Source organism: Oryx dammah, unplaced genomic scaffold (genome assembly GCF_014754425.2).
Source record: "Oryx dammah isolate SB20612 unplaced genomic scaffold, SCBI_Odam_1.1 HiC_scaffold_12, whole genome shotgun sequence".
Classification (NCBI taxonomy): Eukaryota; Metazoa; Chordata; class Mammalia; order Artiodactyla; family Bovidae; genus Oryx; species Oryx dammah.
This window is the reverse complement of record NW_024070196.1, coordinates 62,136,295-62,151,429: the sequence shown is the minus strand read 5'-3', so window position 1 is coordinate 62,151,429 and position 15,135 is coordinate 62,136,295. Positions and strand designations below refer to the sequence as shown.

The 15,135-nt window shown below is 42.5% G+C and overlaps 1 protein-coding gene across 3 annotated transcripts in view; it reads right to left on the bottom strand.

Annotated features, from left to right (window-relative positions):
• Window positions 1-15,135, bottom strand: part of RNF10 (ring finger protein 10) — a 37,806-nt gene that overhangs the window by 12,600 nt on the left and 10,071 nt on the right. For all 3 annotated transcript variants that reach the window (XR_005722972.1, XM_040250881.1, XM_040250880.1), the window contains exons 3-7: window positions 10,532-10,728; window positions 5,086-5,285; window positions 3,949-4,039; window positions 1,809-1,993; window positions 1,593-1,729 (exon numbers count right to left, since the gene is read on the bottom strand). Coding sequence is in view for 2 of the 3 variants with exons in the window: in XM_040250881.1 (XP_040106815.1) it covers window positions 1,593-1,729; window positions 1,809-1,993; window positions 3,949-4,039; window positions 5,086-5,285; window positions 10,532-10,728 (810 nt within the window). In the remaining variant the exon portion in view is untranslated. The remainder of the gene's footprint in view (window positions 1-1,592; window positions 1,730-1,808; window positions 1,994-3,948; window positions 4,040-5,085; window positions 5,286-10,531; window positions 10,729-15,135) is intronic.

Genomic DNA, 15,135 nt, shown 5'->3' with positions numbered 1-15,135 from the left:
CCCCACCTCTGCCAAAACCCAGCACAGGCATACTTCAGTGATATGCTTGTTTGGTTCCACTGTAATAAAGTAAGCATCACAATAAAGTAGGTCACAAATTTTTTTGTTTCCCAGTGCATACAAAAGTTATTCTTACACTATTCTGTAGTCTATATGCTAGTAATAGCATTATGTCTAAACAATGTAGATACTTCAATTAAAAAACACTGTTAAAAAATGCTAACCATGGGCTTCCCTGGTGGTTCAGTGGTAAGGAATCCACCTGCAAATGCAGGAGACACAGGCTCAATCCCTAGTCCGGGAAGATCCCACATGCCTCAGGGCAATTAAGCCCGTATACCCCAGCCATTGAGCCTGTGCTCCAGAGCCTGGTAGCTGCACCTACTGAGCCCGTGTGCCACAACTACTGTAGCCTCAGCACCCTAGAGCACGTGCTCCACAACAAGAGAAGCCACCACAATGAGGAGCCCATGCACCGCGGCCAGAGAAAAGCCCACGTGGCAGTGAAGACCCAGCACAGTCAGAAAGCATCAGCTGACAATGCGGTGTTGCCGCAAGCCTTCCATCTGTTAGAGCTGCATGTCTGTGAGGCACAGTAGAATGAGGTATGCCTGTATTTGCCTCATCCCGTGTGTGTGTGTGTGTGTCACTGTTACAGGCATTTGGATTTACATTTGTGTAACTCTAGGCAAAGTTAAACCTCTGTAGATACTTGGGAGATTATTCAGATATCCTCTCCTGGGAAATACTTTGCCACATGCTTAGCCTATTCTACTAGACTGTGAATTTATAGAACATCTGTATGTTCTAGACATTAATCTGTATTTTAAACGTGAAAATCTTCCCTTATTTATCACCCGTTGACTTTAAGGAGTTTTGCTGAATCTTAATTCTCATAAAATCAAATTTATCAATCTTTTATTTTATAGCATTGATGGTTTCAGCTTGGTTCAAACACCTTCCCAGGTAAAACCCCAAGGATTTATAAAGATATTTTCCTATATTTTCTTTTAAAAGTTTTGAATTTTGTTATACTTGATTTTTCAATCCATCAGGAATTGATTTTTATGAATGGTATGAGATAGGGATCTAATTTTTTTCCATAAGAGTCAATTGTTTCAATACCATTTATTGAAAATCCTCTTTTGCCCAAAACTGAAATGTCACTTTAATGCTGATCTCCATTGGAATACAGAGAATACAACCCCTTGCACTTCCCTACCATTAAGCACTGACCACACTCTAGATCCAAATGCCTGGCTACCAGTCTGTCTCTTCAATTAGACTACGGAGTTCCTTGATGACAGGTGTCAAGACTGGCTGACTGTGGAATCCCCCCCAAACTGGGCACAGTGCTAGATACTACTCAACAAAGCCTTATCTGTATTTTAATTTTTCATTTCACAAATGAACTAAACTCAAAATCAAGAGTTAAATCATTTTCTGCAAACTTCACCCCCAATCTATGTCTAATTTGGAAATGCTAGAAATGGCTAGCTTAAAGGCTCAGTTTTTGACAGTAGAAAGACATACTCAAGTAGCCTTAACGGATATACCCACCATTATGTGTTCCCCAAATTAACCAAACTCACCTCCAAGATGAATAGGATGGTCTACATTCATCCACTTGGATTTGGGCAAGGCCACCAACACCCCTTTCTCCCTCTTCATCAGCTGCATTGTAATGGTATCGCCAACAACATACTGACGTGACTCTGTGGCAACAACACTGTAACACGGACATTCGTATGTAGAAGGGCAAGCAGTTGGCAGACTGAGGTCTAATCTAGTAAACACCTCCATTTTACCTCTTTAGATCCTTCTTATGCACAGAACTGTAACAGATGGGACATTTACTCCAGGCCTTCTCGCTCAGTGAAAGATAGTGCAGGATGCAGGCCCAGCAGAAGATGTGTCCACAACGGGTTATCTTGGCTGCAGTAGGTGGATATAGGCATATTGGGCAAGATGGCACTTCATGGCTACAAATGCGCTGAAACAAACACCACCACAGGTTAAACTGCTTTCAGAATGGACTAGGGACTGTCAAAGCCTCTTCCATCCCCCTCCTCATCCCTATACATCTCTAACAACACATCTTCATAATACTGTTCAACAGTGCAGGTATATACACAAGAGCACCTCAAGCAAATCATTAAGGAAACCAAAATAATAACATAATAAAACCACCACATAACAGGTATTTTCGGGGTTTGGCATCAAAAGGAAAAAATGACAATCAATATAGATACCATTAACAAAAAAAGACTTATATGTACACATACATAAAGGCAGGATACCCTGGTGGCTAAGATGGTAAAGAATCTGCCTGCAATGCAGGAGACCTGGGTTTGATCCCTGGGTCAGAAAGATCCCCTGAAGAAAGGAATGGCAACCCACTCCAGTGTTCTTGCCTGAAGAATCCCACAGAGAGAGGAGCCTGGTGGGCTACAGTCCATGGAATCACAAAGAACTGGACACAACTGAGTGACTCACGTGTGCGCACACACACATGCATGAAAAGGGTCTAGAAGTAAGGTACCAGTTATGGCAGAAAGTGAAGAGGAACTAAAAACCCTCTTGATGAAAGTCAAAGAGGAGAGTGAAAAAGTTAGCTTAAAGCTCAACATTCAGAAAACTAAGATCATGGCATCTGGTCCCATCACTTCATGGGAAATAGATGGGGGAACAGTGGAAACAGTGTCAGACTTTATTTTTTGGGCTCCAAAATCACTGCAGATGGTGACCGCAGCCATGAAATTAAAAGACGCTTACTCCTTGGAAGAAAAGTTATGACCAACCTAGATAGCATATTCAAAAGCAGAGACATTACTTTGCCAACAAAGGTCCATCTAGTCAAGGCTATGGCTTTTCCAGTGGTCATGTATGGATGTGAGAGTTGGATTGTGAAGAAAGCTGAGCGCCGAAGAATTGATGCTTTTGAACTGTGGTGTTGGAGAAGATTCCTGAGGGTCCCTTGGACTGCAAGGAGATCCAACCAGTCCATTCTGAAGGAGATCAGTCCTGGGTGTTCTTTGGAGGGAATGATGCTAAAGCTGAAGCTCCAGTACTCTGGCCACCTCATGCGAAGAGCTGACTCACTGGAAAAGACTGATGCTGGGAGGGATTGGGAGCAGGAGGAAAAGGGGATGACAGAGGATGAGATGGCTGGATGGCATCACTGATTCAATGGACATGAGTCTGAGTAAACTCCGGGAGTTGGTGATGGACAGGGAGGCCTGGCGTGCTGCGAGTCATGGGGTGGCAAAGAGTCAGACACAACTGAGCGACTGAACTGAACTGAACTTCCAACAGGAGTCAGTGAGACTTCCACATTATGTCTGTTTTTTCCCTAAACCAATGCATATAGAACTTAAGTTTCATAGGCTTTCCATGTCACTTTCAGGTGATTTTATGAATTTTCACAGTAATCAGAGTGCAGGTCTTGGAGTCTATCACTTTGAAAGGTATTCTACATCATATAACTAGGAGTAACAAAGGGATACCCAGAGCCTGTAACTTCAAGAGAAGACAAATGCAAGAAGTACAGCTATGGGGCTCATTTCACCTGTGACAAGGCCAAGGCCAAATCTCGTACTGATGACGACACATGGCTACCAACGAAGCAGTGTGCATCCTACGAGCCCATCCAGGGTCAGGAGGATAACCAGAGTTCTCTATTCCCCTGCTTATGTCTTCCCAGAGGAGAGGAAGTAGCACACAGGACTGCTATTACCCTATTGCCCTCCAATGCCTAGTCCTGCAGGAGCCAATTAGCAGAAAATCAACTTTAGACGAAACCAGCAGTGATCTCTGGAAAATGCCCACAGTAAGGCCAGACAGAAAGATGGATCAGCAGTAAACTCAGCCAAAAGCTGCTTTCACCATGATTCCTCTCTTTAGTTCACTCTGCCACTCTCAGCTCATAAGCTGAGCTGTACTACTCACCACTTGTTCCACAAAGTCCCAGTTGACTAAGGTATCAGGATCAGCAAAATGAACTGTGTAGTCTTGGTCTTCAGACACCACAAACTGGCAGCTAGAAACAGGGAGAGACAAGAAAGGGGCAGACTGTCAGAAATCACCGACAAGCCCTCAGCAGAAAGTCACCATCTCTTCACTTAGAAATCAAACGCAGGAATTAGCAGCCAGGGTTTGTGAGGCACTGAACTAGGACTTCAGCCTGAGTTCCAAGTCCTGGCTTTGGAGGGAATCCAAAGACTCAGCGGGTAGGAGTCCAAATCCATGAACTCTGTTTCCTTGCTCCCAGGCCCAGCCAAACTGCCTGCAGGCCCTCCCCTTGAACTAAAATTAGCCCAGTCGGTGGCTCCATCAGCAAGAAGGAAGCCAGATGTCCTTCCTCACCACCAGAAACCGCAAGTCTTCAAGGCAGCAGCAAAGACTGTCCCCACTCAGTCATCTGAGTACCAGGACTTTTTGTTGTTGTTTGTTTGTTTGGGGGTTTTTTTGGGCCATGCAGTGTGGCTTGGGGATATCTCAGTTCCCCAATCAGGGATTTAACCCAGGCCATGTCAGTGAAAGCCCAGAATCCTAACCACTATACCACCAGAAACTCCCACCAGTTTTTTACATAAAATACTAAATGGTTACTTCAGTCTAGACCCAAGGTCAAATTTTACATGAACTAAGGTCACACAAAAGGAAAACAAAAGAGAATCAGTATTTGAACAAATGCATGCCAAAGACTCCAGCGTGGCATTCAATTCTCCCTTAAGTAATTTCTCCTCCTTTATATGTAAGAGGCATAGCTGAATCTCAAAGTGGTTAGGTAAGTTACTCAAGGTCTAAAGCCAAAATAAGATTCAAATCTGGATTCAATTCCAAAGGAAACACTTTTACTACCTCATCACAATACTAAAGCATTAATTTATTTAAGTATTATATTCTTTTAAACACCAAGAACACATGCTTGAAACACATCTGTGTTTTCAAGACCAGGTGAGAAAGAGAGGGAGCAATCAACTCCCTTTCCACCTCTCCCACAGTTGCTTAAAGGAAGCCTCTCAGTACCACAAACACCCAGAGGCTCAATTTCACTCCCCTCCTAAGAGCAGAGGTACTCACTTGGCTTGCAAAAAGAGTTCCTTATTAAAAGGCTTATGCCCCCACTTGTTCCTTTTTCCCCAGCTGCCATGTCCACTGCCTTCAAAATGACCAGCCTGGCCACGGGGTTCAAAAGTGAAATTCAACAAGTGGTTCAGGTTGATCTTCTTCGGACCAGAGAACTGGGCAGGGCTAAACTCTGCCCGCTGAGCCTCTGCTACCTAGAGAGAACGAGAGCAAAGCAGAGGGTTTCCAGTTAGCACGACACTTGCTACTTGACAGCGGAAGCCAGCGCACCCCTCCTCCTACACGGCTTAAACTATGAGCTAAGTAACACACGGGCTTTTATTTAGTAAACAATCTTCCTAGGAGGGGTAATGAAAAGGCCACCCAAGATCTAGACGGGGGTGGAAAAAGAGAAAAAGAGCCTCTAACATACAATTACAGATACTTATAAACTATTTAGTCTACCCTAAGTGGCAATTAACCATTACATGACAAAACCCAGCATGAACTCCTCTAGCTATCTTGAAGCACAGAGATTTACTTACTGGATTAATGTTTCCACAGTCCCATAAGACTCCAATACTTTCACTCTTGCTAGTTACTTGCTCCCTGGTCTGTTTCTGGCCAACATTGAGTCTGTGGAACTACACTCTGGAGGCGGCCTGCAGGGAGCTGCTAACTACCAAAGGCTTCAGGATCCTGCCAGAGACCTCCCATCTAAGACACACGCTGCTATTCACTGTTAATTAAAACTGACAGAATTAGAGCATGTAGGCAGACTAGCTCTGTGTCCAGAAATAAATCCAATCAGCACATTCCAAAACAGTTTAACAAGAACCCAGCTATGAGAAATGCCACTGCACGCAGAGATGGAATCTTTATCATGCTGGGGCTTTTTCAGTCCACTTGACAGTCCCAGACTGAAGCGGTACAGGTACCTGCTTTGAGTCAGTCAGTGCATTTTCTAACCCTTCTTTTCCACTTAAATTTCAAAAGCACTTGGCCCTGGCACTAAATACTAGTAAACAGTCGCCTTACAAGACTATACACCATTACATGAGTCTTCTATTATGCTTTAGTATCGGATGCAGACCGTTCATGGCTTTTCCAGTGTTAACAAAATAATGCTATGATAAATACACTTGACAGATCTTTGTGCACAAATATTTGAGTGCCTACCATTATTTCTTTTGAATGTATAGTAGGAATGATTGAATCAAAGGAAATTCAAATTTAAGGGTTTTGCTGCTTATTAGTATATACGCAGCACTTGCACATATGTAATAAAGAAATCTAAAGAGTACAAGATAGGATACAGTCAAAGATACCTTCCATTCCAGAGGCAACCAATATACCCTTTTGAGATCTTTTATGCTTATGGAATCAGCGTATATGACCTTTATGATTAAATACAGCAGCACAAGAAATAGTCAGACAAGCTCTTATAGTAACAATATATCTTGGGAAACAACACTCCACACACACACACACCTCCACCCCATCACTGTTTATGTAACTCACCACAGGAAGCACAGGACTTCCTGGTCATCCCTTATCTCTTATTCCCTAGATTCTCATCTCCAGTTGGCTCCACTTCCCCTCATCAGTCTTCTACTCCAATGCCCCAAACTTGGTTAAGAGCTTGTGTTCACTCAACAAAACCGCCCACATTCTCATCCTCTACCTTCTTTTTACTCTAACTGGCCCACTGTCTCTGACACTGCCCATCATAACTCCTGACTGCAACTTCCAACCTGTCGCCTCTTGGTTCCTTGACATCTTCTCCTCTGATCTGCTTACCCTCTACCCTACCTCTGCTACCCACTCCCATGAGCACCCCACCTAGAGCTGGACTGTCCGATGAAGCAGCCACTGCTATCCAGGCACGTTGGCTACTGAGCACTTGATATGTGGCCAGTACCACATTGTGAAACAGCATTTTAGCTATACGGGATTACCTATATTAACATTAATTTCACTGTTTTTACTGTTTTACTGTGGCAACTAGAAAACTTTGTTACATATGTGGCTTAATTAGCCTTTCATTTCTTTTTTTTTTTGCGCTGGAGGATAATTGCTCTAAAATGTTCTGTTGGTTTCTCCTGTACAACAACATGAATCATCCATAAGTATACAGCTACCCCTTCCCTCTTGAGCCTCCCACCCACCCCTCCCCCAATGACTTAGCATCTCAACTGGACAGCACTGCTCTACAGTCCAGACTGTGGTGGTAACAATTCCACCTCTTCCACCATCATAGCTTTGAGCACTCTACCAGAATCTCACTCCTTTCCCGGCTTGTTTCTGTTAGTTCTGATTCTGACAACAATTTCACCTCCACTGGGATCTCCAAACCAGTGATCCAATCCCCTTCTCCCCAATTTTTTTTTCCTTGGCTCTGATTTTATGGTCCATTGCCCCATTCTCTTTGTTGACTGTACTCATCTGGCAAAACTTTCCCCTGATTAATCCACAGCAGCATCAGAGCAAGTAAACACGGCTGAAGCTGTGCTGTGCTGTGCCAACCATACCATGCCAACCAGCCTCAGTAGAGCAGACTTTTGTGCGGCCCAGCAGTTGCACTACAATCCGATTACACTTCTGTGCTCCACTGATTCCCCCCGGTCCCCGAGACGACTCCTCCAGTCCTCAGGTTTCCAAACCTTCTCTCTCAGCTCCTCTTTGATATGTCTCTGAGACAGTAAGAACAATTACAGAACTCCTAGGCCTTCCTTCCAGTTGCCTGCCTTCCTCTATTACTGTGGATGAACTGGGAAAGCTCTTAAGCCAATTCCTCAAAAAACTCAAGGTCACTTTCAGCAACTCTCTCCCTTTTCTCTCCATCACCTTTTCCCTCTCACAAGAACAATTCCATGAGCAGAGGTATGCTGCAATTTCTTGAACCTTAAAATCTCTTTTGAGCTCACATTCCCCTGAAGCCACTGCCTCACCTCTCTGGTCCCCTACAAGAGCAAAACCACTAGAAAGTAATTATCTAAACTTGCTCTTTCTTCTTCCCATTCTCTCTAAATCTATGTCAATCAGGTTTTTGTCCTCGGCCACTCCACCAAGCTTCCCTGTTGGCTCAGAGGTTAAAGTGTCTGTCTGGAATGCGGGAGACTCAGGTTTGATCCCTGGGCTGGGAAGATCCCCTGGAGAAGGAAATGGCAACCCACTCCAGTACTCTTGCCTGGAAAATCCCATGGAGGGAGGAGCCTGGTAGGCTACAGTCGATGGGGTCGCAAAGAGTCAGACACGACTGAGTGACTTCACTTTCACTCCACCAAAGCAGCACAAGGCCAACAACCTAATCCACCTTCATATTTCCAAATCTAATGGTCAGCTTTCCAACTCAATCTTCTTACCTAGCCTAGAAGCACAAGACAAAAACTGACCACTTTCTCCAAACGGTTTTTAGTTCTCTTTCTCCTTTTCTGCAGGTTCCTTATCATCCGACTCCAGGCTCAGTCCTTGAATCCACTCCCTTTTTGCAACACTCACTCCTTCATGATCACATTTAGTTCCACAGCTGCAAACACCAAGTGTACCTGGTCAGCTCTCTAGCCAAGGTCTTCTCCTTGAACTCTAAATTCAGTTACTAAGAGCCTAGCTATACTTAGAGATCCAATAGACAACACTTCTAAATGAAGTTCTTTATCTCAACACCCTATGTCTCCTCCCCAGCCCAAAACCTTGTACCTCTTGAAACTACCCCAATTTCAGCACATGGTACCTGAATCAGGCCCCTGTCAAAAACATTAGTCACCATTTCTCTGCTCAGACCCCACATCTAGTCTATTTAAAAATTCTGCTGGCTCTTTCTGCAAATATCTCAGGTCTATTCATCTCTAAACATTATCACTCTGTTTCAATCACTTGAACCAGGGATACCTTAATAAGCTCCTAACCAGTCTCCCTGTTCCCACTCTCCCCTTTATACTCAAGGGCACGTTCGTTACCTTACTTCTCTTCTGAAGCCCCCAATAGCTTCCCATCTCTCTGAACAAAAGCCAATGTCCTTTGAAGGCCCATGTGATCTGGCCCCTCTCTCCCTTTCTGGCTTCATTTCCACTTCCCCATCCACGGTAGCCTGCCTGCTTTGCCTTGAACGCAGCAGAAACGCTACCGCCTCTGGTCCTATGCGCGTGTAAACTCGCTGCCTAAGACACCCTTCCTCAAAACTGCACTGTGTGCTCCTAGCTTCCCTCAGGACTCAGAATCCTCAGGGCAGCTTTCCTCACTCACCTCCTAAAACTTGTCTTTATTACTCTCTATTCCTCTCCCTCTCAGTCTACTGTTCTTCAATTTAATAAGCACTTACCATTATATTTATTACAAAACGATTTGTCTCCCCAAACTAAAATATAAACCCCACCCAATGTTGTATTTTAAGCTCTAAATGGTATTTAGTGCACAATAAGTGAGGAATAAATTTCTGGTGAATGAATGAATTATTCCATGAGTGCATCCATTAAATCTTATTCTATACTAGCTACACAGTATGGAATGTTATGTATGGAACACAGTATGGGACAGCAGGATAATATATTTAAGCAATAATATATTTAACTTTGATAGCAGTTAGGCTGTTTCCTAAATCATGCAATTACAATGTGGCAGAGAACTCCCTTGTACATAAGTCTTCATGCACTTTCAGAAGATATCTAAGGAACTCCTAGATACCTGGGAGTAGCTGGGACTGCTAGATACTATACATGGTTCAGATGGTAAAGAAACCACCTGCAATGCAGGAGACTCAGGTTCAATCCCTAGGTCATGGAAGATCCTCTGAAGAAGGGAATGGCTACCCACTCCAGTACTCCTGCCTGGAGAATTCCATGGACAGAGGAGCCTGGCGGACTTTAGTTCATGAGGTCACAGAGAGTCGACCACCACACTTTCACTTCAATTCATATGGCAAATTAATGTCATTAAGTAATGCTATTTTATTACCTAAATATTCCAAAGGGTACCTACAAATCAAGAGTAGTAATAAAAGGTTGATACAAATTAAGGTACCCTGAATTTGCTACAGAGCGCATCAGAGGATGAGATGGCTGGATGGCATCACCATGCAATGAACGTGAACTTGGGCAAACTCCGGGAGATAGCGGAGGACAGGGAAGCCTGGCATGCTGAAGGCCATGCAGTCACAAAGAGTCGGACACCACTGGGGCACTGAGCAACAACAACAAATTTGCTACCATGTCTCACAATCCATGATTATGTCTTCTTCCTCTAAGGAAATTTTCATAATCTTTAAGAGAAGAAAGGAGGCAAAGTTCCAAAGCAAGTTAACTCTCAACTACTCAAGACTGCTCCTCTGGCTCTTAACTACTCAAACAGTCTGAGAAGTGGGGACCTCTTGCTCCACATCTTCTCCAACCACTAATAAACTGGGGTGGGGGAGTCAGACCTCATGCTTCTCATGCTCTAGAAAGGACATTCTAAAATTCCGTACCTCATCTCGTCTTCCACCATTAAAAGAAGAGCTAAAGAGTTTGCTGCTGCCGCCGCCCCTCTGAGGAGGCATCTTATTAAAAGTTTTGCTTTTCTGTGAATTGGAGCGACGGGACTGGTTGATAAAATTTTCATTTTTGGGGTAGGAAGGTTCACGTTTGCGATTGTAACGCTTGGATCCACTTGAGTTCTTTCCATCTGAAAGCAATAAATGTGAAAAAATTAGTTAAGAAATGATACACATACTTGGCCAATTACCCTCCACCTCCCAATGAAACTGTGTTTAAACAAGGGTAAATGGGCCCTTCCATGACCTCCAAGAAATCTGGGTTGGCCCAGACCATTAGTGCTTTGGACATTACACAGGAAGGTGGATTTCCTTTTTTATTTTAATGAAGCCTAAAGGGTCCCTCCCTCAGAAGGGACACACTACAAATCAAATCCGTAGACTCAGTTCACAATGTCTTTCTTTATAACAGAGCTTAACCACTGCTCTTGCAAAAGTCCACTCAGACACAGTGATAGAAAAGGAACAGGAAAAAGTCTGTCTATATCAGGAAAAAGTACTTTATCTGGAGGCAGGAAAAAAAACATTCTTCTTAAATTACTGCAGCACAGCTAGATCCTATACTGCAATGGTGTGGTCTAGTTTCCAGCACATATATATTCAAGAGGCACAAAAACAAAACAATAATTACATAATGTTTTAGAGGTCAAACTGAGAGGCTACTAAATTCACAAACGAAGGACTCTAACAGTATATCAGCCTAAGTTATATCCTTTTAAAAACTGCTTCCTGCTTTTTTTCCTCCAGTTACCAGAACGTATGTTCAATTTTGGAATTCAGAAAGAAAAAATTTGCCAGTGCCCATAGAATACCAAACTATAGTGTTTAATTTCCTTTTAGTCTCCATTTTATACACTCATCACACACTTCCACAAAATGATAAGCATATAAGATATAGTGTCTTCCACTTATTAATCCATGAGCTATTTCATGCAGCCCTAGGCTTCAAAAGCAAGATTAACGGCCACACTGTACCTACTGTATGCTTACATACATGCATACATACATAACATAACCAATTTGCTTTGTAGCTTTTGACTGCAACTCTTTGTGACCCCATGGACTGTAGCTCGCCAGGCTCCTCTGTTCATGGAATTTTCCAGACAAGAATACTGGAGTAGGTTGCCATTTCCTTCTCCAAGGGACCTGACCCAGGGATTGAACCCACGTCTCTGGCATCTCCTGCAGGGCAAGTGGATTCTTTTACCACAATGCCATCAACAGTATTGGGAGCCTCTTCATACACAGACCTGTGTGCATGATTATGTCAAAGTCTCAAAGCAGAATCAGCAGATGAAGTATGATCATAAAGCCTTTTACAAACTCAAGTTGCTTTCTAGAATCACCATACCAGTTTATTTATATTCTAACAACACTACAAAAGAGAATATCTTACTACACTATAATACTGAGTTGGATAAACTTTGCTAAATTGAAAGGTCAAAATAATTTGTTTTAAACGTGAATTTCTGAAGACTAGCAGCAAACATTTTTTCTATTAACCGTTTGTATTTTGTGTAAAGACTTCATTTGTATTTTTTCCCCCATTTTTTTCTACTGGGGAGCTGAACTGCATAGATTATCTCATCCCAAATTGAACAAAGAACCCTGACCAGACACAGTTAACATGTGCCAAAGTTTACCAGCTTAAAGGGGGGGCAAAATAAAACCTGAGAACCACACCAAGTAAGAAAAGGTGGATAAAGGTGGAAGGAACCCAGATTAGTCTTTGGACCAAAAAAAAAGACTAATTTTTTCTTGTCCCTTCAATACGCACTCCAGTTTGCCTTATTTCAACATAGAGATCTGACCAAATCAATTCTGTACAGTAATTCAACGGCTTTAAAAGCAAAAGCAGGACTTCTGGTTCAAGATGGCGGAGAAAAGGACGTGCATTCCTCTTGTCTGGCAAGAGCACCAAAACAGCAATTAGCTGTTGAACAACCATCAACAGAGGGACACTGGAACCCACCAAAAAAAGATACCCCACGTCCAAAGACAAAGAAGAAGCCACAGTGAGACGGTAGGAGGGGCACAATCAAATCCCATACCTACCTATGGGTGGGTGACCCACAGACTGGAGAACAGTAATAACAAAGAAGTTCTCGCAGTGCTGTGAAGATTCTGAACCCCAAGTCAGGCTTCCCAGTCTGGGGATCTGGCAAAGGAATCCCCAGGAAATCTGACCTTGCAGGCCAGTGGCATTTGATTATAGGACTCCCACATGATTGTGGGAAACAGACTCCAGTCTCAGAGGGCAGAAACAAAACTTTGCACAGACCAAGACTCGAGGAGAGGAGCAGTGACCCCACAGGAGACTGAACCAGAACTACCTGCTAGTGTTGGAGGGCCTCCTGTGGAGCATGGGTTGGCAGGGGCTCACCACAGGGACGGAGGCACTGGAAGGCCCCCCTGGTGTAAACCTTCTTGGAGTTTGCCATTAACCCATAGAGCCCTTTAACTGCAGGGCTGGGTCGCCTCAGGCCAAACAACTACCTCGGAAGGAGTGCAACCCCACCAATCAAGAGATAATTGAATTAAAGCACTATTTAGCAAGGCCCTACCCACCAGAGCAAGACCCAGTTTTTCCCATCACCAGTCTCTCCATCAGGAAGCTTACGCAAGCCTCTTAGCCTCATCCATCAGAGGGCAGACAGAAGAAGCAAGAAGCACCATCTCACAGGAGCTAAAACAAAAACCATATTGCAGAAAGTTAATTATGATGAAAAAGCAGAAAGTTAAGTCCCAGAAGAAGGGACAAGATAAAACTCCAGAAAAACAACTAAATGAAGTGGAGATAGGCAACCTTCTAGAAAAAGAATTCAGAATAATGAGAGTGAAGATAATCCAGGATCTCGGGAAAAGAATAGAGGCAAAGATTAAGATGCGAGAAATGTTTACCAAAGACTTAGAAGAACTAAAGATCAAAGAAACGAATAATACACTACAAGGAATCAACAGCAGAGTAACTGAGGCAGAATGGATAAATGACCTGGAGGACAGAATGGAGGAAATCACTGCCACAGAACAGAATATAGAAAAAAGAATGAAAAGAAATGAAAACAGCCTAAGAAACCTCTGGGACAACATTAAACGCACCAACATTCACATTATAGGGGTCCCAGGAAGAGGAGAGAGAGAGAAAGGATCTGAGAAAATATCTTCAGAGATAAGAGCTGAAAACTTCCTGAACATGGGAAAGGAAATAGTCAACCAAGTCCAGGAAGTACAGAGAGTCCCATGCAGTATAAACCCAAGGAGGAACACATGGAGACACAAAGAAATCAAATTGACAAAAATCGAAGACAGAGATAAAATACTAAAAGCAACAAGGGAAAAACTACAAACAACATAAACTCCCATCAGGCTATCAGCTGATTTCTCAACAGAAACTCTACAAATCAGAAGAGAATGGTGGGATACATTTAAAGTGATGAAAGGGAAGAACCTACAACCAAGAAGACTCCACCCCGCAAGACTCTCCCTTCAGATTTGATGGAGAAATCAAAAGCTTTCCAGACAAGCAAAAGTTAAGAGAAGTCAGCACCACCAAACCAGTTTTACAACAGATGCTAAAGGAACTTCTCAAGGCAGGAAACACAAAAGAAGGAAAAGACCTACAGAAAATAAACCCCAAACAATTAAGGGAACGGTAATAGGATCATACATACATATATATAATATAAATATAAATACCTTAAATGTAAATGGACTAAATGCACCAACCAAAAGACAGACCGGCTGGGTGGACGAAAACATGGGCGTGTATGCACTCCCACTTACCACAGCACTCTGCTTGACCCCCTCCAAGTTGCAGGTAATTATACTAAGTTAATCATGTTCTCATTATGGCCTGCAACTGTAATTATCTCTTATTTTTTCTCTAGCTATTGTGAAAACTGATTCAGAATTATCTTGAAAACTTTTGAAAAATACAAACGCTCAGGTATCGCTTTTTTCTGCAGAGCTCCAGATATGTTTCTAATGAGCAGTCATGTTTAAACTGGATTACATAATGATGTGTTACTTTTATCTAATTTGTTTCATTTTTCTATTTCATATTCAGTGCTCCTATTTCATTTAGTTTATGTTCTCCAATTTCTCTCTCTCTTCTTCTGATGTTTTTTCTCAAGGCTTTATCAAGTGTAGTAGAAAAGTTTTTGTATATACATATATAAATATGTATAATATATATACTTTAGAAAACTTACCAATTTTTGCCTAACGAAAAAAGTTATGACATTTTGACTCCACTTGTTTGACTTAGTATCAATAGAATGCTAGATTACTAATTAAAAAATAGACATGCAACAAAGCTTTACTATATAGCATAGGGAACTATAGTCAATATCTTGTAATAACCCATGATGGAAAATAATTTTAAAAAATAACGTGTGTTTGTATAACTGAACCACCTTGCTGTGCACCTGAAACATTCTAAGTCATCTATACTACAATAAATTTTTTCTTTTAATTTAACAGAAACAGAGAAAACAGAAGTTGGAGGGACAATTAATGAAATCCACTAGGCTTACCCT